The 26,451-nt window shown below is 44.1% G+C and overlaps 1 protein-coding gene across 2 annotated transcripts; it reads left to right on the forward strand.

Annotated features, from left to right (window-relative positions):
• The first annotated feature begins 23 nt into the window (after positions 1–23).
• On the forward strand, positions 24–25,593 carry LOC110485905 (protein AF-17). Of its 2 annotated transcripts, XM_036940580.1 has the most exons (20): positions 24–510; positions 1,699–1,778; positions 1,950–2,004; positions 2,335–2,444; positions 3,711–3,814; positions 3,960–4,053; positions 4,406–4,525; positions 4,650–4,736; positions 5,074–5,224; positions 5,461–6,318; positions 6,922–7,088; positions 8,557–8,677; positions 13,031–13,097; positions 15,125–15,273; positions 15,872–16,084; positions 16,320–16,396; positions 17,636–18,000; positions 18,315–18,372; positions 22,194–22,382; positions 22,598–25,593. In XM_036940580.1, the coding sequence occupies exons 1-20, from the start codon at positions 402–404 to the stop codon at positions 22,631–22,633; spliced, it is 3,210 nt and encodes a 1,069-aa protein (XP_036796475.1). In that variant the 5' UTR covers positions 24–401; the 3' UTR covers positions 22,634–25,593. The 2 variants fall into 2 exon arrangements, with proteins under 2 accessions (XP_036796475.1, XP_036796474.1); XM_036940579.1 differs by having other exon boundaries at positions 22,194–25,593.
• The last annotated feature ends 858 nt before the right edge of the window (positions 25,594–26,451 follow it).

Consider the following 26,451-nt stretch of genomic DNA (forward strand, 5'->3'; position numbering starts at 1 on the left):
AGAAGAGGCACGCTTTAGTCTACACTTGTCATTATTGCTTTTCGACAGCAGGAGATCGGGCTGTTTGGTCATTAAAATGTAGAAAGGGAACATACATATTGTCATTGAGCATGGACAACTGAGGACACACAACTTCAAGGGATGGAAATATTGTCACCTTCACACCGTGAGACTATTCTGCAGATGTGGGCATGCGCACTGCATCGGTTCTACAGGGGACGGGAAGACATCACGGAAAAACTCGCTGTACACCGAAACCCCCACGCTGAAATTCATCCTTGGTTGCAGTGTAGCACGACTACCGACTACCATGTTTGATACACTGTTGAAGTCAGGGACTACTTGACACCCTGGCGATTTAAGTCGCCGCAAAACCGTATCAAATACCGTATGGGAACAGTATGCGGGAAATGGTTGGAGGTTGCTGCGTGTGTTCCGATGAGCGAGGCTGGGCTGAAAATCCTCTTGTATACTGTGATGGGCACGGGTGCAGCGTCGCTGTTCACCAGGGTAACTAGCTTGCTATACTACAATGTAATTACGGTATTGGGGGAAGGATGGGGTGATGCGTGCCTACGTGCGTGCGTGTCTGTCTGTGTTTATGTGGGAGGGGGTGTTTTCCTTTAACACGCGTTGCCGTGGTGCGAGAGGGGACATATAACATTACATCGAGCCCTTATGGCGCGGACTATTGCGGTTTTTTGCGGAATGGCTATTATTCGATCCAAAGTTACGCATCGTTCAGGAAGCATTTGCTACTACTGGAGCAGCAGACTAGCTGGCCTATCGGGCCTTCCGGATGAATTGTTTCCTCAACGATGCATCCAGATTCTTTGTTGACATCTTTGTATCTCAGCCCTGCAGCAATGTAGCCACTCAATATGTCCATGAGTTTTGATTCGAATAAGAGCCATGAATTATGATTTAATGTGTACATCTTTACGGTTGTAATGCTCTAAGAGTAGTGCACACCGTCGCAGTATATCCCCCGTGGCTTTTATTTATTGTGCTATGTAGGAAACATCAATAACAATATCGTCTGTGTCCGACACACGATACAATCTGAGTTTACAAACTGTTATTCACGTCATAGTATTATAAATCAGGCTATGTCTTGCAAAGTAAAACCACTATGGTTGCGTTCAAACCGCCACCACTCTTTGAAAAAGGTGACCTACATCAATAGCCTATCAATATTGGGATCATCTCGGGAATAAGAAATCTATAAATCATTGTGACACTTAACTTTATGCCCTGGCTACGCCTTCTCTCGATTCAGTGGCCTTGTGGTAAGAGTGTCTGTCCTGAAAAGGTTGGGAGTTTGATTCAGTCATACCAAAGACTGTAAAATGGGTCCTGCTGCATCTCTGCTTGGCACTCAGCATTAAGGAGATAGATTGGGGGTAAATCCCAGTGATAGACTAGCATCTTGTCCAGGGGGTCGCTACGGAAACAGGAGATTGGCTCTTGCTCCTTTGAGTCGTTCCGGCTTGTACAAGCCAAGGCTCGTGCAAGGCTACTTACTTACTCTATGCTTGCTCTCAACAGTTAAAAAAAAAAAAAGTATTATTAAAAATTGAAGGTATACCAAGAAGTTAGGTAACTTGTTTGTGTCTCATTCATTTGAGTGGTAGACTAATGATTTATCTGTATTTGTGTCTTTATTTATGTGTGTGTGTGTGTGTGTGTGTGTCACAGCGTGCTATGGTATTGTCCAGGTGCCCACTGGCCCGTGGTTCTGTCGAAAATGTGAGTCTCAGGAGAGAGCTGCCAGAGTGGTGAGTATATATATCCCATATATCAATATATTATCCGTATACTCTTTCAAATCTCTATCAATGTACAGGATATCCCTGCCTGTCGTAGTAAATAACACTGGTAGTACAGTGTGCTATTGAAGCTACTGTGCGTAGTTGGTTATTGTGAGGTGTGCTCTCATTTCTCATCAGAGATGTGAGCTGTGCCCTCACAAAGATGGCGCCCTCAAGAGGACAGACAGTGGAGGTAAACTACTGGACGCTGACTTTCCTTCCTCTATTCTTCATCCTCCACTTTCCATCAATCCCTTCTTTCCTCCACGTTTCCCTTGTCTTACAAACATATAATGTGTCCGTGTTAATGTGTGTGTATGCACGTCAGGGTGTGTGTGTGTGTATGTGTGTGTGTGTGTGTGCGTATGTGCGTTTGTGCATGTGTGTCTGTGTGTGTGTGTGTGTGTGTGTGTGTGTGTGTGTGTGTGTGTGTGTGTGTGTGTGTGTGTGTGTGTGTGCGTGCGTGCGTGTCTGTGTGTGTATGTGTGTGTGTGTGTACTAATGTGAGCTGTTCTCTCTCCAGGCTGGGCCCATGTGGTTTGTGCACTCTACATTCCCGAGGTGCAGTTCGCCAACGTTCTCACCATGGAGCCTATCGTACTACAGTACGTCCCTCACGACAGATACATCAAGGTATTCGTCACTGTTCACTTCCACTTTTGATAGCCTTGTTTGTCTTTTGTGAAGGACGTTCTGACCGTCATTTGAAATGCATTTTATTGGCCTAAAACGATTGAATGAAATTGGAGATATCGTTTCTTTAGCCAGAGTAAATGGTTGTCCATCTTCAAAATTCCACACAAACTCGTGGGGGCGTTTTTGTGATTTGCACGCAGTCATTAGGATACAGTATATTTTTGCACGGGGCAAAGCTTTCATGAGATCATCCAGAGTTTTTCCTAAGTCCTCTCTGCAAGTTTAGCCTTTAGAGTTGGCATCTGCATAAACACGGGCCATGTATCCCACCACCGGCTGCATGCTTTCAGGCCTAATGGTCTTGAGTGATCGCTATTGTGGAAAAATCTATATTCAGCATATGCCCACCAGACAGATTTGTTTTTGAAGGAAAGCTTTTATATGATTGGATTACAGTTCTATTCTAGTCAATGGGAAGCTACGTAGACGCCTGCTGCTGAACGATAGTGGGTGCTCGTCTGGTAGTGGCCTCGCCTCACCATGTCAGGGGCAGCTACAGTAAATGGCTTGCACCTCTCTGGTCTGGGTTGTCAGAGGCTCAATAAGCCCACCACCCTCCCTCCCTCCTTTACAGTAGCTCCAAAAATGCTGTTTCCCTGTTTCGCTTTGGCCCATGATGCATATGGCTCACAAGGGGAGGAGGACGGGGTAGATGAAGGGAAGGAGGGGGTAGATGAAGGGAAGGAGGGGTAGAAGAGAAGAAAGGTAAGGAGCCCGCTGTTCTTTTGTCCAGCACCTGTTGCTAGGCAGACAGCCAGCCCCCTCTGTCTGGGTAATAGCCGTAGGGTAGCCGTAGGGGAGCGAGGTGTGAAGTGTTTCACAACAGGCTGCTATCAATGACAGGCTAGGGTTGGACTCGGGGCACTGGTGAGGCCCATAGAGTTGAACAGTATCACACTGGCTGTGTCCCAAATGGAAGCCTATTCTCTATGTCGTACACTACTTTTGACCAGAGCCCAGAGTATAGTGCACTACTTTTTAGCCCTATGGGCCCTGGTCAAAGGTAGTGCGCTCTATAGGGAATGGGATGCCATTTGGCATAGATACAAATTGGTCGTTCCACCAATTAGGTAGTTAAGTAGCTAAATGTGCCCATTAGATCTGTGAGTGATTTCAGGTGGACATGACATCTGACGTTGATAAGAGAAGATCTGTTCTGGTCAGTCATCTTTCTTTTTCATCTTCCTCCTTCCCTCTCTTTAGACGTGTTATATCTGTGAGGACCATGGGCGAGAGAGCAAGGCTGCGTGTGGCGCCTGCATGACGTGCAACCGGCAGGGCTGTCGACAAGCCTTCCACGTCACCTGGTGAGTGGTCTGTGTGTGTGTGTGTGTGTGTGTGTGTGTGTGCGTGACTGCGTGTGCGTGACTGTGCGTGCGTGACTGTGCGTGCATGCTTTTGTGTGTGTGTGTGTGTCCTCTCCCATCTGTCTGACTGTCTGACCCTGTGCAGTGCTCAGATGGCTGGCCTGCTGTGTGAGGAGGAGGGCCCTGAGGCTGACAACGTCAAGTACTGTGGCTACTGCAAGCACCATTACATCAAGATGGTAAGAGACTGGCAGAGTTATTCAAGTCTCTTTTCAGCTTTCTAGGAGAGCTCCAGTTCTTATTTATTTAAATGGAATGAAATGTGTAAATGTGTTGTGTTGGGTATTAAGACGGCTTTGGAAAGGACTTCCACTTCCACTTGGCTTTGTAACATTCACATACTGCGTTGAGGAAGGCAAGGAGACATAGCTTTTCAAGCCGGCGTGGAGAAATAGCCTCCGCCCCCTAGTTTCCCCTGTAGCTCTAGCCGATTGCCCGTCCAGCTATTGCCCCTATAGCTGTACTTGCCCCTGTGACCGTCACGGTTGGCAGCAGTGTGACTCTCTGCCTCTCCTCGGCGGGGTCCTGCAGCAGAGAAAGATGCGCTCCAGTGGAGAGAACACCGAACGCGGCTCCTTCGGCCACTCCAGGGGGGGCTCCACGTCCCCCGCCCAGGATAAACACGGCTCACACCACCACAGGCTCAGGAAGGTGAGTGTCTTGTGTATTGTTGTGTACATACTGAGCTTGCATTTGACTATTGCTTGGTGTGGCTTGTATTGGTGTATTTGCATGAATGCTCAAATCCTCAGCCTCTCCCTTCGGTTTCACTCAGAGTCACAAGGACAAGGTGAGGCAAAAGGAGAGGCATAAAAAGTCATCTGATGGTCTGGGGTCCTCACTGTCCAGCAGCATGGACAAGGTAAAGCCAACCCCAATATGTATACCCCTAAATGCCCTCTGGTCTCTGTCTCTAACCTCTCTTAACTCACTCTTTCTCTCTAGTCTTTCCCCACATCCACCAATCCTCTTCCGTCATTGACCGAGTATAACCATTTGGTTTCCTAAATAGTTTCTAAGTGGATACATTTGAGAAAATGTTTTTTATTCTGGTGAGGTCCTTGGTTGAACCCTCTTAACAGGACCGTCTCGCAATACTTTCTAACGAGCGTAAAGGGCTTTAATCTATGACATCAAACCGCTTCTCGATCTCCAATGACACATTTCCCACCCGTCACCTCTCTGTGCTGTTGATTTAGTTGTCGTCGGGTCACCACAGCAACAAGGACAGCGAGGGGAATTTGAAGAGGTTGAGCTCTCACGGCCAGCTGGGACACCGCAGTAAGAAGACAGGAAGCATTGGCAAGAGCTGCTCCTCTTCCTCTTGCTCCTCCAGTCCCTTCAACACGGGTACAAAGCTAATCCTTTATGGGCCAACTAACCGGCCGTTTTGTGTCCAAGCAACTTCTCAGTCAGTTCTGTTTGTGAACAACCAACTCTCTAGTGCAGAACTCTTTGTTTTGGTGTAACTTCACTGTGTTTAGTCTGAACGTGTGTTTTTATAATGGTTTTAGGTATAACTGCACCGTATAGTGTTGTCTGGTTATTGTGCTGTGTTTAGGAATAACGACGGTGTGTATTCCCAGGTGGCGGCTCCCAAGACCTCCTCCCGTTCTCCTCTACCTCTCGTTTGGAGCGCGACCCCGACCGAGGAGCGGACGAGCACGGCGCCGAGGAGCCCCGGGACGAGCGGACCAGACGGACAGCGCCTGAGGAAGATGACGAGGAAGGGGAGGAGGAAAAGGAAGAAGAGAAAGAAGAGGAGGAGGAATTGGACAATAGTAAATACCACAACAAGGCCTCCCTGCAGCCCCCGGACCTGACCCCGGTTGACGGACCTCACGGAGGGTCGTCGCAGGGTCACGATAGGTCAGAGGGCGAGACCAACTCTTTCGAGACCAAGGTCACCATCTCCACCTTCGGCTCCATCATGCGCATCACTTCCTCCTCGGGTGGGATAGGCAGCGGCAGCAGCAAGCTCCGCAAAATCACTTCCTCCTCCTCGGGGGACTACAAGCTTTCCAAGTCGCTTCTCAAGTCCCCGCACCTAGCCACGCCCCCTATACTGGAGGAGGCCAACCTAGAGGAGGACAAGGCCACGCCCCCACCACCGCTGCCAACACACCGGGAGAGGAGGCACCGTGGCAACAAGAAGAGCCGGCATGGACCGGGGCGCCCGCGAGGGAGCAAGAACCGGGAGCGGACGGAGAGGCGAGAGGAGGAGTACCGTCACCACACAGCTCCTGCTCCACCTCCTTCCCTAACCTCCTCCTCCACCTCGTCTTCCTCGCTCTTCCCCAGCTCCTCCTCCCTCCCCCACACAGCGTACTCCTCCACCCTGCCCACCTCCTCCCTCTCCTCCTCCTCCTCCTCCTTCCCCTCCTCCTCCACTTCCTCTAGCGTCAGTTTCTCCACAGGCCGCGGCAATACGCTGCTCGGCTCCGGTGAGTCTCTCACCAGATCCGTCTTGAGCGGGCGTAGTCTCTGTGTGGTAGCCCTCTAGCTTCCTGTGTGCACTTGCATGTGAAAATAATACACAGAACTTCTATGTATTGTGGCTGTGGATGATGAACGTACACATCATCAAGTATGTGTATTTAGAGATGTTCAGGAAGCAAGATGCCTCGTTTAGAAAATGGCGGCCAGATTTAAGCTTGTACATATTTGCGCTGCAGAGAAAGAAAAGGATGAAGAGGAGTAAGAGATTGAGTAAAAATCAGAGGAAAGAACCCTTGTATGTATAACGCTTTTTGCTTATGACTTCTTGAGCAGAACTAGAAGTGCAGACTTTGCACGTGCGTAGTAAATCTTAGGTAGTTAGTGATCTGTGCGTCGTAAAGAGATTTGTTAGATTGTGGTTTTGTGTGCAGTGTCAACAGAGAGGGCATGTGCGTCAATGGCTGGGTTGACTTCCTGCTTTTGCTCTACTCTGACAAGATATGACCTCAACAATTTTAGGTGTGCGGTTGTGTGTGTGTGTGTGTGTGTGTGTGTTCTATAAATGAATTGCATTTATGAATTAAGTCTGATATTATTCTCTTGGTTAGGAATCTACACCTGTCACGAGGGCCCTCTGTCTTTGAGTGGGGGTGTCTGTAACACCCCTCTGTCGTTGGGCGGAGGCGTATGTAGCACCGCTCTCTCTTCAGGACTCCTGCCATCTCACGTCTCCACACTGTCACTTCAACCAGTCAACTCTGCCCTCAACCCACAGGTACTCCGGGAAATCAACATCATGTCTGCGTTCGAGCCTTTACCCATACCCGCGACGTTCAGGCTCTACCCTACCCAGGCCCGGTTGCTTCTGCCAAATTTAAGGCCCGGCCCTGGCCAAAATCAGAAATAACTTCCTGCGTTAGTCAATCCATTAGCTGCTCCTCTCAGCTCCCTGCTCTGCTCATGGCGGCTCTGAGTCTGTGAGTATCCATAGCAACGGCTCCGCTTGGGCTACTCTGCTCAATGAGGAGGCATGAGAGAGCAAGTTAGCTGTTAGATACTTTTCGTCACTCGAAACTCTGTGAAATAATCTCTCTGACCTTATATTTGCTGAGGTGGAAGCACTTCTGACATCATGTTGCGAGCTTAGCCAGATATGACTGAGCAGAGCACGAGCAAATGGCTCAGCTTCAACATTTTTGTCATCAATTTAGTGATACCCAGGCCCGGCACGTACCCTAGTTATTGATGAAAAAACAGGCCCCACCCGGCCCTAACTACCATGTATAATGTCAGAGCCCGTCGAGCTCGGGTCAGGTAGCAGAGCTTTTGTCTTCTTAAAAATGGCACACTATTACCTATATACAGATGTATGATCTTCATTTGAGCCAGTTTGCTACAGCAGAAAAAGTATCCTGCTTCTGCAGGAAATATGAATTATTATGTGGATTTTAATTAATGGACACTTTTGTAGGGGTTGATAGGTTTTTTCGTAAAGGAGTCTGACATTTCAAAGTGGAAATTACAAACTTCGGGCGCCTTTTTAAACCTCAAATATCTGCTATCTGAGCAGCTAACCGATCGCTGCAGCTGTACATAGTCTATCGGTAAATAGCCCACCCAATTTTACCTACCTCTTCCCCATACTGTTTATATTTATTTACTTTTCTGCTCTTTTGCACACCAATATCTCTACCTGTACATGACCATCTGATCATTTATCACTCCAGTGTTAATCTGCAAAATTTTAATTATTCGCCTAGCTCCTCATGCCTTTTGCACACAATGTGTATAGACTCTCTTTTTTTTTATTTTCTACTGTGTTATTGACTTGCTAATTGTTTACTCCATGTGTAACTCTGTGTTGTCTGTTCACACTGCTATGCTTTATCTTGGCCAGGTCGCAGTTGCAAATGAGAACTTGTTCTCAACTAGCCTACCTGGTGAAATAAAAAATAAATAAAAAATACACGACAAGTTAAACATGTGTTGATAGTGACAGTTCTCCTGCAACAGGGTGATCAAATTAAGATCCTACATCTGTACTGCACTACTTTTGACCAGGGCCCATAGGCATCTGGTCAAAGTAGTGCACTATGCAGGAAATATATAGTGCCATTTGAAACACAGCCCATGGCTGAGCTTATCAACGATATCATGTTACAACTAAAATAGTATCCCACATGTATTCAGTTGTCAGGTAAATGATATCCTAACTTTGTTCTGTGTGTGTTAAACCCTTGTAGGTGCATGTTCCATGTTCCAGTTCTTCCTACAGCCTCAGCTCCTCTCAGCCGTTTGGCAGGGTATTTTCTACTGGCCGTACACTGCCCTCACTACTGAGCCAAGCCCAGACCTCACTTCAAGGTAATACACACACACACACACACACTCGTTAGTGAGATTCTTATGTTTGCTATGAAGTTACATACAGGAGAGTGGGGTAAATTGAGACAAAGGGGTAAGTTGAGCCACCCTTGTTTCTAGGAAACCATACACACAATGAATACGTCTGTGACGTAAGAAATCACATGGAAAAGGTGGTTAGCAAGTTAGGTAAAAATAAATGTAAGTCAAATTAATTTATTGTGTTAGAGGTTTCATGATGCTTGTATCTAAACCAAAATAGACTATTTTAAGATTGTTCTTTACATCAGTTTGGGTCTCTATAAGCTCCAGTATGAGATCCTAAACCTAGCATGAAAGTGCATCATTTTGTGTGTGGGATAATATAGTCAAAATGTTTCCATGGGGTAAGTTGAGCCAATGACCATGGGGTAAGTTGAGCCAATGACCATGGGGTAAGTTGAGCCAATGACCATGGGGTGAGTTGAGCCAATGGTCATGGGGTGAGTTGAGCCAATGGTCATGGGGTAAGTTGAGCCAATGGTCATGGGGTAAGTTGAGCCAATGACCATGGGGTAAGTTGAGCCAATGGTCATGGGGTAAGTTGAGCCAATTGTCATGGGGTAAGTTGAGCCAATGGTCATGGGGTAAGTTGAGCCAATGGTCATGGGGTAAGTTGAGCCAATGACCATGAGGTAAGTTGAGCCAATGGTCATGGGGTAAGTTGAGCCAATGACCATGGGGTAAGTTGAGCCAATGACCATGAGGTAAGTTGAGCCAATGACCATGGGGTAAGTTGAGCCAATGACCATGAGGTAAGTTGAGCCAATGGTCATGGGGTAAGTTGAGCCAATGACCATGGGGTAAGTTGAGCCAATGACCATGGGGTAAGTTGAGCCAATGGTCATGGGGTAAGTTGAGCCAATGACCATGGGGTAAGTTGAGCCAATGGTCATGGGATAAGTTGAGCCAATGGTCATGGGGTAAGTTGAGCCAATGGTCATGGGGTAAGTTGAGCCAATGGTCATGGGGTAAGTTGAGCCAATGACCATGAGGTAAGTTGAGCCAATGGTCATGGGGTAAGTTGAGCCAATGGTCATGGGGTAAGTTGAGCCAATGACCATGGGATAAGTTGAGCCAATGGTCATGGGGTGAGTTGAGCCAATGGTCATGGGGTAAGTTGAGCCAATGGTCATGGGGTAAGTTGAGCCAATGGTCATGGGGTAAGTTGAGCCAATGGTCATGGGGTAAGTTGAGCCAATGGTCATGGGGTAAGTTGAGCCAATGGTCATGGGGTAAGTTGAGCCAATGGTCATGGGGTAAGTTGAGCCAATGGTCATGGGGTAAGTTGAGCCAATGGTCATGGGGTAAGTTGAGCCAATGGTCATGGGGTAAGTTGAGCCAATGGTCATGGGGTAAGTTGAGCCAATGGTCATGGGGTAAGTTGAGCCAATGGTCATGGGGTAAGTTGAGCCAATGGTCATGGGGTAAGTAAGTTGAGCCAATGGTCATGGGGTAAGTTGAGCCAATGGTCATGGGGTAAGTTGAGCCAATGGTCATGGGGTAAGTTGAGCCAATGGTCATGGGGTAAGTTGAGCCAATGGTCATGGGGTAAGTTGAGCCAATGGTCATGGGGTAAGTAAGTTGAGCCAATGGTCATGGGGTAAGTAAGTTGAGCCAATGGTCATGGGGTAAGTTGAGCCAATGGTCATGGGGTAAGTTGAGCCAATGGTCATGGGGTAAGTTGAGCCAATGGTCATGGGGTAAGTTGAGCCAATGGTCATGGGGTAAGTTGAGCCAATGGTCATGGGGTAAGTAAGTTGAGCCAATGGTCATGGGGTAAGTAAGTTGAGCCAATGGTCATGGGGTAAGTTGAGCCAATGGTCATGGGGTAAGTTGAGCCAATGGTCATGGGGTAAGTTGAGCCAATGGTCATGGGGTAAGTTGAGCCAATGACAAGTTGAGCAAATTGAAGTGTTTTCTTCTCAGGCAGAAAAAATCAAGGCATTATCTCAGGGATACGAGGTAACAACAGGGCCTTAGGTGTTAAGCCTCTGGTAAAAGATGCTTAAAATGATTAAAAGACAAAAAGTGATTGTGTTGAATTGTGTTCTGGGAAATTAAGTTGGTTTTAAAAAGCTATGTGAAAAGAAATGTGTGTGCGGCTTAACTTACCCTGTCCCATAGCTCAACTTACCCTGTCCCACAGCTCAACTTAACTTACCCTGTCCCACAGCTCAACTTAACTTACCCTGTCCCACAGCTCAACTTAACTTACCCTGTCCCACAGCTCAACTTAACTTACCCTGTCCCCCTGCTCAACTTACAGTGCCTTGCGAAAGTATTCGGCCCCCTTGAACTTTGCGACCTTTTGCCACATTTCAGGCTTCAAACATAAAAATATAAAACTGTATTTTTTTGTGAAGAATCAACAACAAGTGGGACACAATCATGAAGTGGAACGACATTTATTGGATATTTCAAACTTTTTTAACTAATCAAAAACTGAAAAATTGGGCGTGCAAAATTATTCAGCCCCCTTAAGTTAATACTTTGTAGCGCCACCTTTTGCTGCGATTACAGCTGTAAGTCGCTTGGGGTATGTCTCTATCAGTTTTGCACATCGAGAGACTGAAATTTTTTCCCATTCCTCCTTGCAAAACAGCTCGAGCTCAGTGAGGTTGGATGGAGAGCATTTGTGAACAGCAGTTTTCAGTTCTTTCCACAGATTCTCGATTGGATTCAGGTCTGGACTTTGACTTGGCCATTCTAACACCTGGATATGTTTATTTTTGAACCATTCCATTGTAGATTTTGCTATATGTTTTGGATTATTGTCTTGTTGGAAGACAAATCTCCGTCCCAGTCTCAGGTCTTTTGCAGACTCCATCAGGTTTTCTTCCAGAATGGTCCTGTATTTGGCTCCATCCATCTTCCCATAAATTTTAACCATCTTCCCTGTCCCTGCTGAAGAAAAGCAGGCCCAAACCATGATGCTGCCACCACCATGCTTGACAGTGGGGATGGTGTTCAGCTGTGTTGCTTTTACGCCAAACATAACATTTTGCATTGTTGCCAAAAAAGTTCAATTTTGGTTTCATCTGACCAGAGCACCTTCTTCCACATGTTTGGTGTGTCTCCCAGGTGGCTTGTGGCAAACTTTAAACGACACTTTTTCTGGATATCTTTAAGAAATGGCTTTCTTCTTGCCACTCTTCCATAAAGGCCAGATTTGTGCAATATACGACTGATTGTTGTCCTATGGACAGAGTCTCCCACCTCAGCTGTAGATCTCTGCAGTTCATCCAGAGTGATCATGGGCCTCTTGGCTGCATCTCTGATCAGTCTTCTCCTTGTATGAGCTGAAAGTTTAGAGGGACGGCCAGGTCTTGGTAGATTTGCAGTGGTCTGATACTCCTTCCATTTCAATATTATCGCTTGCACAGTCCTCCTTGGGATGTTTAAAGCTTGGGAAATCTTTTTGTATCCAAATCCGGCTTTAAACTTCTTCACAACAGTATCTCGGACCTGCCTGGTGTGTTCCTTGTTCTTCATGATGCTCTCTGCGCTTTTAACGGACCTCTGAGACTATCACAGTGCAGGTGCATTTATACGGAGACTTGATTACACACAGGTGGATTGTATTTATCATCATTAGTCATTTAGGTCAACATTGGATCATTCAGAGATCCTCACTGAACTTCTGGAGAGAGTTTGCTGCACTGAAAGTAAAGTGGCTGAATAATTTTGCACGCCCAATTTTTCAGTTTTTGATTTGTTAAAAAGGTTTGAAATATCCAATAAATGTCGTTCCACTTCATGATTGTATCCCACTTGTTGTTGATTCTTCACAAAAAAATACAGTTTTATATCTTTATGTTTGAAGCCTGAAATGTGGCAAAAGGTCGAAAGTTCAAGGGGGCCGAATACTTTCGCAAGGCACTGTAACTTACCCTGTCAACTTACCCTGTCCCACAGCTCAACTTAACTTACCCTGTCCCACAGCTCAACTTAACTTACCCTGTCCCACAGCTCAACTTAACTTACCCTGTCCCACAGCTCAACTTAACTTACCCTGTCCCACAGCTCAACTTAACTTACCCTGTCCCACAGCTCAACTTAATTTACCCTGTCCCACAGCTCAACTTAACTTACCCTGTCCCACAGCTCAACTTAACTTACCCTGTCCCACAGGTCAGCTAAGTTGTGCGAAGAGACCACTTTTTTTTGGACAAGCAATGTTTTCAAAACAGAAAGACATAGTATATTTCCCTTGATGGAGTGATGCTGAATGTAAAAAACGGCTCAATTTACCCCACTCTCCCCTACTGTAGCTACCTGGTAGTTTATCGGGATTGCTCTCTCTCCTCTCAGAGTCCGAGATGGACGACTGTCGCTTCCCATGTCACGACAACTCGCCACGAGAGAGCCTTTCCTCACAGTAAGTTTCTGTTTGACTCTACTCTCACTGTTATCAACACTGTTCTCTCATACTGTCACTATCAACACTGTTCTCTCTCACTGTTACTATCAACACTGTTCTCTCTCACTGTCACTATCAACACTGTTCTCTCTCACTGTCACTATCAACACTGTTCTCTCTCACTGTCACTATCAACACTGTTCTCTCTCACTGTCACTATCAACACTGTTCTCTCTCACTGTCACTATCAACACTGTTCTCTCACTGTCACTATCAACACTGTTCTCTCATATTGTCACTATCAACACTGTTCTCTCATATTGTCACTATCAACACTGTTCTCTCATATTGTCACTATCAACACTGTTCTCTCTCACTGTCACTATCAACACTGTTCTCTCTCACTGTCACTATCAACACTGTTCTCTCTCACTGTCACTATCAACACTGTTCTCTCTCACTGCCACTATCAACACTGTTCTCTCATACTGTCACTATCAACACTGTTCTCTCATACTGTCACTATCAACACTGTTCTCTCTCACTGTCACTATCAACACTGTTCTCTCATACTGTCACTATCAACACTGTTCTCTCATACTGTCACTATCAACACTGTTCTCTCTCACTGTCACTATCAACACTGTTCTCTCTCACTGTCACTATCAACACTGTTCTCTCTCACTGTCACTATCAACACTGTTCTCTCTCACTGTCACTATCAACACTGTTCTCTCACTGTCACTATCAACACTGTTCTCTCTCACTGTCACTATCAACACTGTTCTCTCTCACTGTCACTATCAACACTGTTCTCTCATATTGTCACTATCAACACTGTTCTCTCTCACTGTCACTATCAACACTGTTCTCTCATACTGTCACTATCAACACTGTTCTCTCATATTGTCACTATCAACACTGTTCTCTCTCACTGTCACTATCAACACTGTTCTCTCTCACTGTCACTATCAACACTGTTCTCTCATATTGTCACTATCAACACTGTTCTCTCATATTGTCACTATCAACACTGTTCTCTCTCACTGTCACTATCAACACTGTTCTCTCATACTGTCACTATCAACACTGTTCTCTCTCACTGTCACTATCAACACTGTTCTCTCACTGTCACTATCAACACTGTTCTCTCTCACTGTCACTATCAACACTGTTCTCTCTCACTGTCACTATCAACACTGTTCTCTCATATTGTCACTATCAACACTGTTCTCTCTCACTGTCACTATCAACACTGTTCTCTCATACTGTCACTATCAACACTGTTCTCTCATATTGTCACTATCAACACTGTTCTCTCTCACTGTCACTATCAACACTGTTCTCTCTCACTGTCACTATCAACACTGTTCTCTCATATTGTCACTATCAACACTGTTCTCTCTCACTGTCACTATCAACACTGTTCTCTCATACTGTCACTATCAACACTGTTCTCTCATATTGTCACTATCAACACTGTTCTCTCTCACTGTCACTATCAACACTGTTCTCTCTCACTGTCACTATCAACACTGTTCTCTCATATTGTCACTATCAACACTGTTCTCTCATATTGTCACTATCAACACTGTTCTCTCTCACTGTCACTATCAACACTGTTCTCTCTCACTGTCACTATCAACACTGTTCTCTCATATTGTCACTATCAACACTGTTCTCTCATATTGTCACTATCAACACTGTTCTCTCTCACTGTCACTATCAACACTGTTCTCTCTCACTGTCACTATCAACACTGTTCTCTCATATTGTCACTATCAACACTGTTCTCTCATATTGTCACTATCAACACTGTTCTCTCTCACTGTCACTATCAACACTGTTCTCTCATACTGTCACTATCAACACTGTTCTCTCATACTGTCACTATCAACACTGTTCTCTCATACGGTCACTTTTACTTGTGTATACTTTACCATTCCATTTCATTCTGTCTCTTGTGTACCAATGTTATTCCATTTCATTCTGTCTCTGTTCTCTGTAGCCATATGCCTGTTAATTTACCACTGTTATTCTCTCAGGTCTCCTATGAGCTGTCTGCCTCTACTGTTTGACCAGAGGGAGGGTGTGGGCCCTGGGGTCAGAGGTCGCCCTGAAAACGTCCCTCCATCCAGCTCCCACATAGAGCTCCTCCTGGAGAAGCATGGCAACGGAGAGATGGGTGCCAACAGTAAGTACACTGGGATTCTTTGTGGCAGTCTATAATATATCTTCATTCTCTGAGGATTTTCAGTTGGTCTTTTTTGGGCGATGTCTCTGCCTTTGTGACACAGTCGGTCATACACACCCGATGTGAAATGTATTTTTGGACCCTTTGAAGAGGAAGTGGATTCATATCAACCCAAGTTAGTCTCATACGCTTGCTTTCAGATCCTTTAAAATGTGCTGTGCTGTTCTGCGATGATCATTAGTGTATCATGGCCGGTAGCGGCAGGTAGACTAGAGGTTAGAGCGTTGGGCCAGTAAATCCGAAAGGTTGCAAGTTCAAATCCCTGAGCTGACAAGGTAAAAATCTGTAGTTCTAGCCCTGAACAAGGCAATTAACCCACTGTCCCTAGGCCGTCATTGTAGATTAGAATTTGTTCTTAACTGACTTGCCTAGTTTAAAAAATTATATTTAAAATAAAATGGCTTAGAATGGAAACTGTAACAAAAAAATTAAACTGACTCTAATACAGTGCTCTACACTCACTCACTTTCTTTCCTACCTCATTTCCCTGTCTCTTCCCCCCTCTCCCTCCCCCCTTCCATCTCTCTCTCTCCGCCAGTTGTAGAGATGCTCCAGTCCCTCCACTCGCTGCAGCAGGAGAACCAGCGTCTCCAGGACCAGATTCTCAGCCTGACGGCCAAGAAGGAGCGGCTGCAGCTGCTCAACGTGGAGCTGGCCTGTCCCTTCCCCCCGCAGGTCCACCACTCCCACCACTCCGTCCAGGGCCTAGTGCCCACCACCACCCACATCAGCTTCCTCTCCTCCGCACACGGTCAGACTCAGAAAACCCTCCTCTCATTCACCTCCTCTCAGAAGCTTCCCATCCTCCTTACCTCATTCGTTGATAGAGTCAGTTTGCTAGTCTGGAAAAGAGTGTCACCATCCCCCAAAACAAACCTTGTTTTTGTCATAATAATCTAGACAGTTGTGTGTTGTGTTTTTTTTTGTTGTTGGTTCCCTGTCCCTGTATCTATATCCCTGTGTGTGTACCTCTCTTGTCCCTATAGACCCCCTCAGCACCAATAAGAGTCCCCTGTCTAAATGCTGCTTCCTGAATGATACCTCCTTCATCACCTCATCCGAGGTGAGAACCCCTTTGTGCCCACCATACCTTACTTAGAACCGGCCAACACCTGAACCCACTGTGTAGTTACTTACCCTTTATCCCCAACTGTTGCATTAAAGGGGATATCTGGGTTTCATTTCCAATCTAATGTGCCGCCTCTACTTGTTTGTACATTGAGTAGCAACGGTCATCTAAATAGCTAAAAATGCAACAGAGGGACAATGGATGAAGATACTCATCTTACTGGCACGGACAAATAATGAGTTTAGAGATTTTGGTAGGAATTCAGGTATTCAATTTATTGTAAAATGTCACTTTTTTTTTATAAATAAATATATATATAAATATATAAATGTTCATATATAAATGTTCTTATTGTATTAGGTATTTTGGGGGATATTTTGTGTTAAATAAAGACGATTCTATATGCGTCGTTTGCATAAATACAGCAGGTTTTATTTGCATATAGGGGTAAATTAACATAAAGGGGTGGCACAGGGCTGCAACCTCTGTCGACCCTGCCTGCACTCACCTGCGCTGGCTTAGCTGCCCCTGTTGTTCTCACGTTCCCTTGCATAATTCAAAAAGTGTGTCAATAGCAGGATACCCTCAGAGTAAAAAATCAACACGCTTCGCTCTAGATTACACCTATCTAAACATACTTTACATTTGCGAGATCATACTAATATCACTATAATCCGAGTGTTCATTTTCGGAAGATGCTTTCATTTCAGAGCCTCTAATTTGTAAACATTTCAACTGTATTAAAGGATTACTTTTCCAAATTCCGCAAAAAAATGAACACCCATTAAAATAAAGTTATTTTTCTTGTGATGGAGGTGTCAAGATGGTGCGTTAAATCCCTAACCAAGCTTTAGCGTTTTTTACAGAATCAGTGTAAAGACAATGCATTTCATTGAGCTCTTTTTAGCCATTACCAGAGTGTGTTTGACAGGTCATTACGAACGTTAACGGGACAAAACGACAGGCATAATCAAGAGTATGAAAGAGTCACAGGAGTAAAATGAAAGCAATTGATCCAGCGAAATTTAAGTGACAAGTGGATTTTCACCCCTCAAACACAGGAAGTAGATGGGTGAAAAAGACAAATCCTCAGGTGGGCGGGGCATGCGTGTTATTACATTGAGGGAATGTTAATATATGAAATATGGGGAAATGAAACTCACAGATTTCACCTTTAGATTAACCATAACTGTCCTATTAGTTTTACCCTGTGTTTTTCTCTTCCGACTCTAGGAGCTCCACTCTGGTAGTCCCTCCCGCAGTAGCTCCTCCCTCTCCTTCCAGAGCACTCCACCCCCACAGCAGAGCCCCGCCTCCTTCGGCCAGCCTTTGCTGAACGGGCTGGGTGGGCGGGGTTTGACTGACAGCCTGGGGGGCCTCAGTCAGGCCAGCAGTTCCATGGTGGGCGGGCTCATGGTCTCCCTAGCAGGAAGTCCCCAGCTGAACATGAACGGCGTGCTGGGCAGCCTGAACGGGGTGATCCAGTCACCTGTCCAGAACGGACCCCAGCCCACCCTGCCGGCCCTGAGGCCCCAGCCTCCCCCTTTGGGCCCCCAGGCACTGGCACAGGGCCTGCAAATCCCCAAGAGCATGAGTCCGTGAGTACCTACTCTCTGTCTGATCACCAGAGAAGTATAATGGTTGGTGATAAGTGTTGGTTGATTGTTTTGTGAGGATGTTGTTTGTTGATTGCTGTTGATCAGTTGTTGTTGTGTTGTGATAGCCACGGCCATTCTTTTTGTGACAGGGATACATTTTTATATCGTCTTGTTGTGACTGGCTGCGCTGACGGATTCTGGTCTAGACTGTTACTGTAATTGATTTTTGTTGTGACTAATGGGTTGACTGGGTAAGTGTTGTTTGGACTGGAAGTGTCCCATGATGAGTAATATTTAACATGGTTGTGTTTCAGGTCTTCCCTCCTGTCTGAGCAGCAGAAGCAGCTCCTTCTCCAGCAGCACTTCACTCCAGTAATGACTCTACCATGCCTTACAAACACACTCAGACATGCAAACACTTGCAGTACATGCTCTTGATGTTTGGTAACCCAATACAACCCAACCATGATGATAAGATGGGTCATCATAAGAAGTTAAAATAAAATTGAAACCGTATTAATGGATGAATTGTCAGGACCGAAATAAGAGATACAGTTGAAGTCGGAAGTTTACGTACACTTAGGTTGGAGTCATTACAACTAGTTTTTTCAACCACTCCACTAAATTCTTGTTAACAAACTATAGTTATGGCAAGTCGGTTAGGACATCAACTGTGTGCATGACACAAGTCATTTTCCCAACAATTGTTCACAGACAGATTATTTCACTTATAACTCACTGTATCACAATTCCAGAGGGTCAGAAGTTTACATACACTAAGTTGACTGTGCCTTTAAACAGCTTGGAAAATTCCAGAAAATTATGTCATGCTTTAGAAGCTTCTGATAGGATAATTGACATCATTTGAGTCAATTGGAGGTGTACCTGTGAATGTATTTCAAGGCCTACCTTCAAACTCAGTGTCTCTTTGCTTGACATCATGGGAAAATCAAAAGAAATCAGCCAAGACCTCAAAAAATCAATTGTAGACCTCCACAAGTCTGGTTCATCTTTGGGAGCAATTTCCAAACGCCTGAAGGTACCACATTCATCTGTACAAACATTAGTACGCAAGTATTAACACCATGGGACCACACAGCCGTCATACCGCTCAGGAAGGAGACGCGTTCTGTCTCCTAGAGATGAACGGACTTTGGTGCGAAAAGTGCAAATCAATCCCAGAACAACAGCAAAGGGCCTTGTGAAGATGCTGGAGGAAACAGGTACAAAAGTATCTATATCCACAGTAAAACGAGTCCTATATCGACATGACCTGAAAAGCCGCTCAGCAAGGAAGATGCCACTGCTCCAAAACTGCCATAAAAAGCCAGACTACAGTTTGCAACTGCATATTGGGACAAAGAGGCAGCATCATGTTGTGGGGGTGCTTTGCTGCAGGAGGGACTGGTGCACTTCACGAAATAGATGGCATCATGAGTGAAATAATGTGGATATATTGAAGCAACATCTCAAGACATCAGTCAGGAATTTAAAGCTTGGTCGCAAATGGGTCTTCCAAATGGACAACGACCCCAAGCAAACTTCCAAAGTTGTGGCAAAATGGCTTATGGACAACCAGGTCAAGGTATTGTAGTGGCTATCACAAAGCCCTGACCTCAATCCTATAGAAAATTTGTGGGCAGAACTGAAAAAAACGTGTGTGAGCAAGGAGGCCTACAAACCTGACTCGGTTACACCAGCTCTGTTGGAGGAATGGGCCAAAATTCAACCATCTTATTGTTGGAAGCTTGTGGAAGGCTACCTGAAACATTTGACCCAAGTTAAACAATTTAAAGGCAATCAAATACTAATTGAGTGTATGTAAACTTCTGACCCAGTGGGAATGTGATGAAAGAAATAAAAGCTGAAATAAATAATTCTCTCTACTATTATTCTGACATTTCACATTCTTAAAATATAGTGGTGATCCTAACTGACCTAATACAGGGATTTTTTACTAGGATTAAATGTCAGGAATTGTGAAAAACTAAGTTTAAATATATTTGGCTAAGGTGTGTGTAAACTTCCGACTTCTACTGTACATTATTAAAATATAGCTGTGAGCAGCAATGAACGGGGTTCACAGGATGACAAAAAGGACAGAAGATCACTCGATCATGTAGGAATTATCTTCCTTTATGTGCAATCATGATTCTAAATACAACATCTGGAGTGAATCTGACATGTGGTTGATGAGATGATTTTGAGCATTAGTGTTACATATGCAAAGTATTAGTTATTAATAGTTTCCTTGTTTTTTTATATATATTACCAAATTCAGTGTGGTTCGTCTTAGGGATGTCTATGATAGTGATGACAGGTTTGAAGTTGATGGGCCACTGTGGATTGGAATTGCAGTGTTTTAAATGGACGTGTAATATCAGATTTTTTCTTTGGAGCTAGGCTTGTTAGGGGGCGCTATAGGTTGAGGTTGGATAGGATGAGTCTGGAGGTGAGGTGGCAGAGGTGATTGATAGGGGGCGGCTGCAGTCCTGGAATTGCAGCCCACTGCTGGTGGTTCAGGTGTTGCCTGAGCTTGATCGGGTGTAGCTAATGCCAACGCTGGGAGCTGCGTTGGTGTATTGTTTCGGACTAGAATTTGTGCTAGAAGGTGCCATCTGAAACCTCAGCTTCTCCAAAATTACTCCATGATTTTCGACAGTTGTCTTTAAAGCTTGCGCCATCGCCAGGAGCTGTTGGATTGGATTGTCCTGACCTATGATGGACGAGGTCATGAGTTGTCTTTGGTGTCCGGTTATGGGGGTTGGACCTGGATGAGGGTTGAACTTTGAAGTCTCCCTCTTGTTCCTCCTCAGATTCTTTGTACTTCTGTGCAGGGGTGAAAGTAGAATTATTTTCTTTCCGGTACAGGACGTCCTCTCGTGCACCAAAACAAATGTATAACATATAGAATCCCTATTAATTCAAATAGGATCTCTGCGGGTCTAGTTGTAAAGAATTGTAATTGAACTTTTAAAATGTATGACCTTTAATTTGGTGTTTTATTAGGATCCCCATTAGCTGTTGCTAAAGCAGTAGCTAGCCTTCCTGGGGTCCACGCCAAACATGAAGTAATACAGAAGATTAATAAACAAGGACAGCTCAAGGACAGAATGTCAATTTACTGTGGTAATAAACACAACCAGTCATGATGTTTTCATATGATTGTCAAATAATCACTTCAAAGGGCTCCGTGACTTGGATACCGGCGCACGTTCATCCACTCCCAACATATTCCCAGCCTCCAAATAATGGTGAATGGAAAGAGACATCTGCTACACAAAATACCAAAAAGTGTAATGACATTTGGCGATTGTCGTTAGGACATAATTTATGCGTCCACTGCTGTTCGGGCACGTCTCGGTGTCAGCCACTCATCTCTGCCTTGTCAAAATATCAGGGTTTTCCTCAAACCACATCGCATTTGAGCGTAGGCTATATGACCCGTTTTCAAGTCCATTTGTACATTTTCTTTTTTTTGCGGTATTGATAAGAAAAATGATGTAATAACCTACAGTTCTTTTGACATTTTGTTCTATTTTTACAGGCTCATGTTTTACCAATAAGGCGTACCCCCACCATTTAGTTTTCCTGGGACGCCGTATCTTTTCTGCACCACCTTACTTTCACTCCTGGCAGTGTGTTTTTGGGAATGGCCCCTGCGCCTCTGGTTGTTCCATATAGCAAATGTGGACTGAAGGAGGTTTTGACTGATTCAGAGTTCAGGGGGGGGGGGGGGGGGTTATTTGCACACACACTGCATAATACATTTTAAATTTGGGCTGTAACAACAACAAAATGTTGAAAAGGTCAAGGGGTGTGAATACTTACTGAAGGAACTGTGCATACAAACTTTCAAGTCTCTAGGTCAAACAGGGCGGTGGATATGACGGTTTAAAGCGAGACTGCTTATGACAGTGTCACCTATAGGCCAATCAGTGCCGTTCTTTTTGCCCAAGTTATTCATGGCCTCTAGTTTCTCTGTTCCAAATTATTTAAAAAATTGCCTGTTAACCCCTAATTATTCAATGAGTGTGACCATGGTCAGGTTTATTTTGGTCCCGAAAAATAAATGGAGAAAAAGAACAGCATATGCTGCAGTCTTTTTCTGGCCCGGCACCGGTAGATTAATTTTGGATGTGCATATCACTACCCATGTTCAAGTCCCTTATATATTTGGCTGTGTGTCTCAGGAGCAGCAGGTGGTGGTCTATCAGATGCTGCAGCAGCAGTGGCAGAGGGAGCTACAGCGCCTCACACTGACCGGGGCCCTCACCTCCACCCCCACGGCCCAGTCCCCAAACCTGGGGGCCTCGCCCCTGCAGGGTGGCCAGGGAAACCCCCTCTTCGGCCTGCAGGAGAATGCACTTCACAAGCCCGGGGTGAGTGCCGATATGCAGTTGTTCGAGGCTCCTTATTTGAATAGGCCATTGTATATGTCAATTCTTGATCGACTGAAGCTTTAAAGAATAAACTTCTTTCTAGAAGGTTGACTTGCTTTGTAATGCTGTTAAACCTGAGGATATAATGTTGATACATGTATGTGTGGGCCGAACATCTAAACTCACAGGTCAGTTTTAAATGTGTTTAATTTCAGGGGGTGGGAGAGAAGGGCGGAGACAACAATGGCTGATATGTTATCTTCGTGTCTGAACTGTTGCAGCTATAACAGCAGCTATAGCAGGGGAAAGGAAAGTAATTGAGCTGTTCCATCAGAAACTAATGTCACCTTTAATCCCCATCTGAAAGACTCTTGAACTCTCTGTCTTCTATCATCTCTGTCTTTCCCCCTCTTTTATGAATGTATAATGGAATCAATTTAAACGGTTATGTTTTATTTCTTATGCATTGAATTCCTTTTATTTGAGGACGTTTTTTTCTTCCAGGTCTGTGTGTGTGTAGGCAGCTTTCAGAGAGCATGAATACGGTGGTCTGTAATTGAATTGCACTAATCTATTAGCTAGACCAATTGGGTTCACTCTTGTAGCAAGAGCCAGAGATTCTGGTGTCCTGACGGTGAACGTGGAGAGTATTGGGGTCCAGTATAGAAATTGGACTCTGGTGATCAATTCCAAATCAACCCCTAGCCGCTACATCATGGCGTAAACAACATGATGACTATTCCAACTAGCCAATCAGAAGACATGGTAAACTTTAAACCTATCCAATCTTTTTAGATCTACTGGAGTGCCTATGGGTAGGGCTAAGTGTCGACTTGGAATTTGGGTGCGAGTGTTTTGGGCCAAAGTGTCCTTAGGCCATAACTTTACTGTGGAACCAATGTATCCCTCTAAACATCCTTGTTGAGGACAAACTGTCTGACACTTCTCTAAACATCAACTGTCTTCCTCAAGGTCTGTCTTCCTTTCATTTTCTTCCCTCCCATATATTATACAACTATGATATTCCTATTCTATCCTATTAAAATGTCACAGCTACAAGCTGGCATCAAATGATCTGGGGACTGGCATTGACAGTGTAGAATGCTAACTATGCCTCAGTCCACCCCTGAGAATTTAGAGAGAATGTATGATCTTCAATATGTGTGCCGCTGCCAAGATTAATCAAACGAAACCAAACATTTGAAAATTGTCCCAAGTAAATATGTAAGAAATTCATATTTTTGTTTCCTCAACCCCATGTGTACTTTGCTGATATATAACCTAATAAGGGACATTTGGATACTTGGAACTGATAAGTTAATGATTGATTAGTATGAATATTTTGCACTCTATCCTGAAGTGTTAGTGTTTTCTTATTTGTTTCTGTTGTACATATTGTTCTGTTGATGCCCGGGAAACTAGTTGTTCTTTTAGCAATACTGTATAGTTGTCAATGCCTTAAAATAATGCTAGAGTTACTGAGGAAAATCAACTCACACTTAACAGCCAAAAGGCAGCTTCTTTTGTCTTATTCATTTCTTAATCTAGCTTTTGTTCTGGTTACATTTACCGTTATTTCAGATTTAGGCAAAAGCACTCTTTTCAATCTTACCATTTATACTATTGATAGGCAACGGTGATAATGTCAACAATTGTAAAATGAAAATATGTTTATTGGTAAGTCCCAAATCATCTGTAAATTGTGTCTTAAGATGCTGCTCAATGTTTTAGAAGAACTGACAAGCAACACCCCATGTTAGATGGTATCACTTTACTTTGTCTTAAGATCTATAAAATGCGGTCTTAGTAATGACATAGCAGTCATGGTATTTGTGACTATGTTCTTATACAATTGTGACTCAAACTCTTATTGGTGTCATCAGGTTCAAATGTTGATTCAATTGTCATCAGGTGACTTTATCTGTTATGATACGACTGCCCATGACATCTGTTACAAGATTCTAGTAACACTTATTATGTACAGTATGTCTTACTACTGAGATCACGATGTCAAGTTATAAAATGTTACCATTCAGAACACATAGGCAACTCGGGAACTCTAATATATAACTTTCTTTACTGCATCTCCTTTCCTCTGTGGCACATAACAACAGGTCCTTCTGTGCTGGGATCAAGCTAATCTATTAACATTGGCCGTTCTCCCAGGTCTTTTAACTCACTGTTAGACTGGAATAATATTTTTCCTTTGCGGTGTTCGTTACTAATCTTATTCGATCATTTCCTCATTTAACTACGGTCAACGATCATTCCCAAATGTGTTAGTTTTCCGTTTGTGACCTCGATATTGACCTCCCCGTACATGTGATATCCGGTAAGTATTAGATCTGTTCTGTTTTTGTTGTTAGTTAACAGTGAGGAGCTTTCAAGCGACTATTGTTAGTTGGTTAAAATACTGTAGCAACGAGACGATAGGAGAATGTTAACGCTGACAACACATGAGCCTATTCCTCCACATTGACAGGATTTCCGAAGGAGGTCTGCGGTTGAACAAGTACGTCCTTATGAGCTGTTGTACGATTAAGGTAAAAAAAATCTAGGAAAGAACATGTCGAAGAGGTTGTTTTGACTGAAAGAGTACCTCGAAGGAATCTTGAAAGGGAATCTTTCCCATGTTGCACTGGGGCGATTTGGCCCAATAAATGTAAATCTTTTTTTATATATATATATACTTTTGTTGTTTTTTTATTGTTTGAGTGCAAATTGTATACTTAAATGTGTTTGTGTATAGACACATTCATTTTCTAAGCTTTGAAGTTTGGGTAACCAAGATAATCCATGTTATTATGTACGTATGTTGTTATGTGTATCTGTTATGTATTACATCATATTTAAGCACCTCTCTCTCAATGAAGTTTGACGAAAATGGAACTAACTTCTTGGGACATAAAATGCATGAAATGCAGTTAAGTCTCCTAAATCAGTAGCTAAATACCAAGTTTGACTACGCATAGTTTTTAAATGCATTGTTCTCAAAAAATGTTTTATGAAATTTAGGTTGAGCACTGCATTTAAGAAAAGACAAGCATTGTTGTCAATGTACAGTGTATTTGTTAGAGAGAATTAATAAACAATGAATTTGCCAATATTCAGATTTAATGCCCTGTAAAGTATTTTGATATTTTTGTGTAAAAATTAAAAAGGTACAATTAAGACGACTGAAATTTTACTGTCAATAAATGTATTTTACTGAGTTGATTTGCATGTTCTCTTGGTTTCAAAGCTTTATTTACAGACCGCAGCATTGACAAAGTCCTTGTGTGCATCACTTACTTGAAGCAGCCTGTCATAATGCCTTCATGAACCAGTCATAACAGTGTTATGAACAGTCATAACAGTGAAAGAGAGCGGTTCCCCAGTTGGGCTGGTCTGTGACGCACCGACACATTTTCCATTCAGAGGAATACGGCAACCTCACAGAGAGTTACACAAAAACACAAAAAAAACAAAAAATAGAGGACTATGTTTAGCAATTTTGATGGCAAGGAAATACAGTATAACCAATTTTCAGTGTGGACCTCCGGACCGTTGAAGACGGAACGCGGCCTCCAGGGTAAAAATGAGTTTGACACCCACGGTATAAGGAGATAGTGACATAAGCAAAGGACTGCATAACACATAGATAGCATCAACTACTATTAACAACTGGCCATCGTAACAACCAACTGTAAATGCATGTTTCAATAACAACATCGCTCACTTCAATCCACGCACTCCATCACTCTTGTCCACCTGGAGAGAGATTGAGGAGGCTCTGACCTAAGCCAGCAGAAGGACTGTCGGGTCTTCTGCCCCCTAGCAACCTATCGGTGGCCTGCAAGGCCTGGTAGTGAAAGTCACCGGAAGTTTTGGGAGACAGTTTATGATCCCCCTAGTCCAGGGATGGGTCATTTTGATGGGAGTGGGAGACACAACCAAAATCTGATTCATCATGAGGGGCTACACTTGGTCACGGGTCTGCGTACCCACATGTCCCTGCCCTAGTCTCTCTGGCGCCATCAGGTGATGGATAGAGTGAGCTGCATGAAGTTAAAAAGCTCAAAGGCGGGGG

This window comes from Oncorhynchus mykiss, chromosome 13 (genome assembly GCF_013265735.2).
Source record: "Oncorhynchus mykiss isolate Arlee chromosome 13, USDA_OmykA_1.1, whole genome shotgun sequence".
Taxonomy (NCBI): domain Eukaryota; kingdom Metazoa; phylum Chordata; class Actinopteri; order Salmoniformes; family Salmonidae; genus Oncorhynchus; species Oncorhynchus mykiss.

Bases quoted from the DNA above. Each gene is read 5' to 3' on its own strand.
- LOC110485905 (XM_036940579.1), top strand. From the start codon at position 402: ATGCGGGAAATGGTTGGAGGTTGCTGCGTGTGTTCCGATGAGCGAGGC. The intron at 8,678-13,030 runs GTAATACACACA...CTCTCCTCTCAG, and splicing joins AGCCCAGACCTCACTTCAAG to AGTCCGAGATGGACGACTGT. The intron at 13,098-15,124 runs GTAAGTTTCTGT...TTATTCTCTCAG, and splicing joins CGAGAGAGCCTTTCCTCACA to GTCTCCTATGAGCTGTCTGC.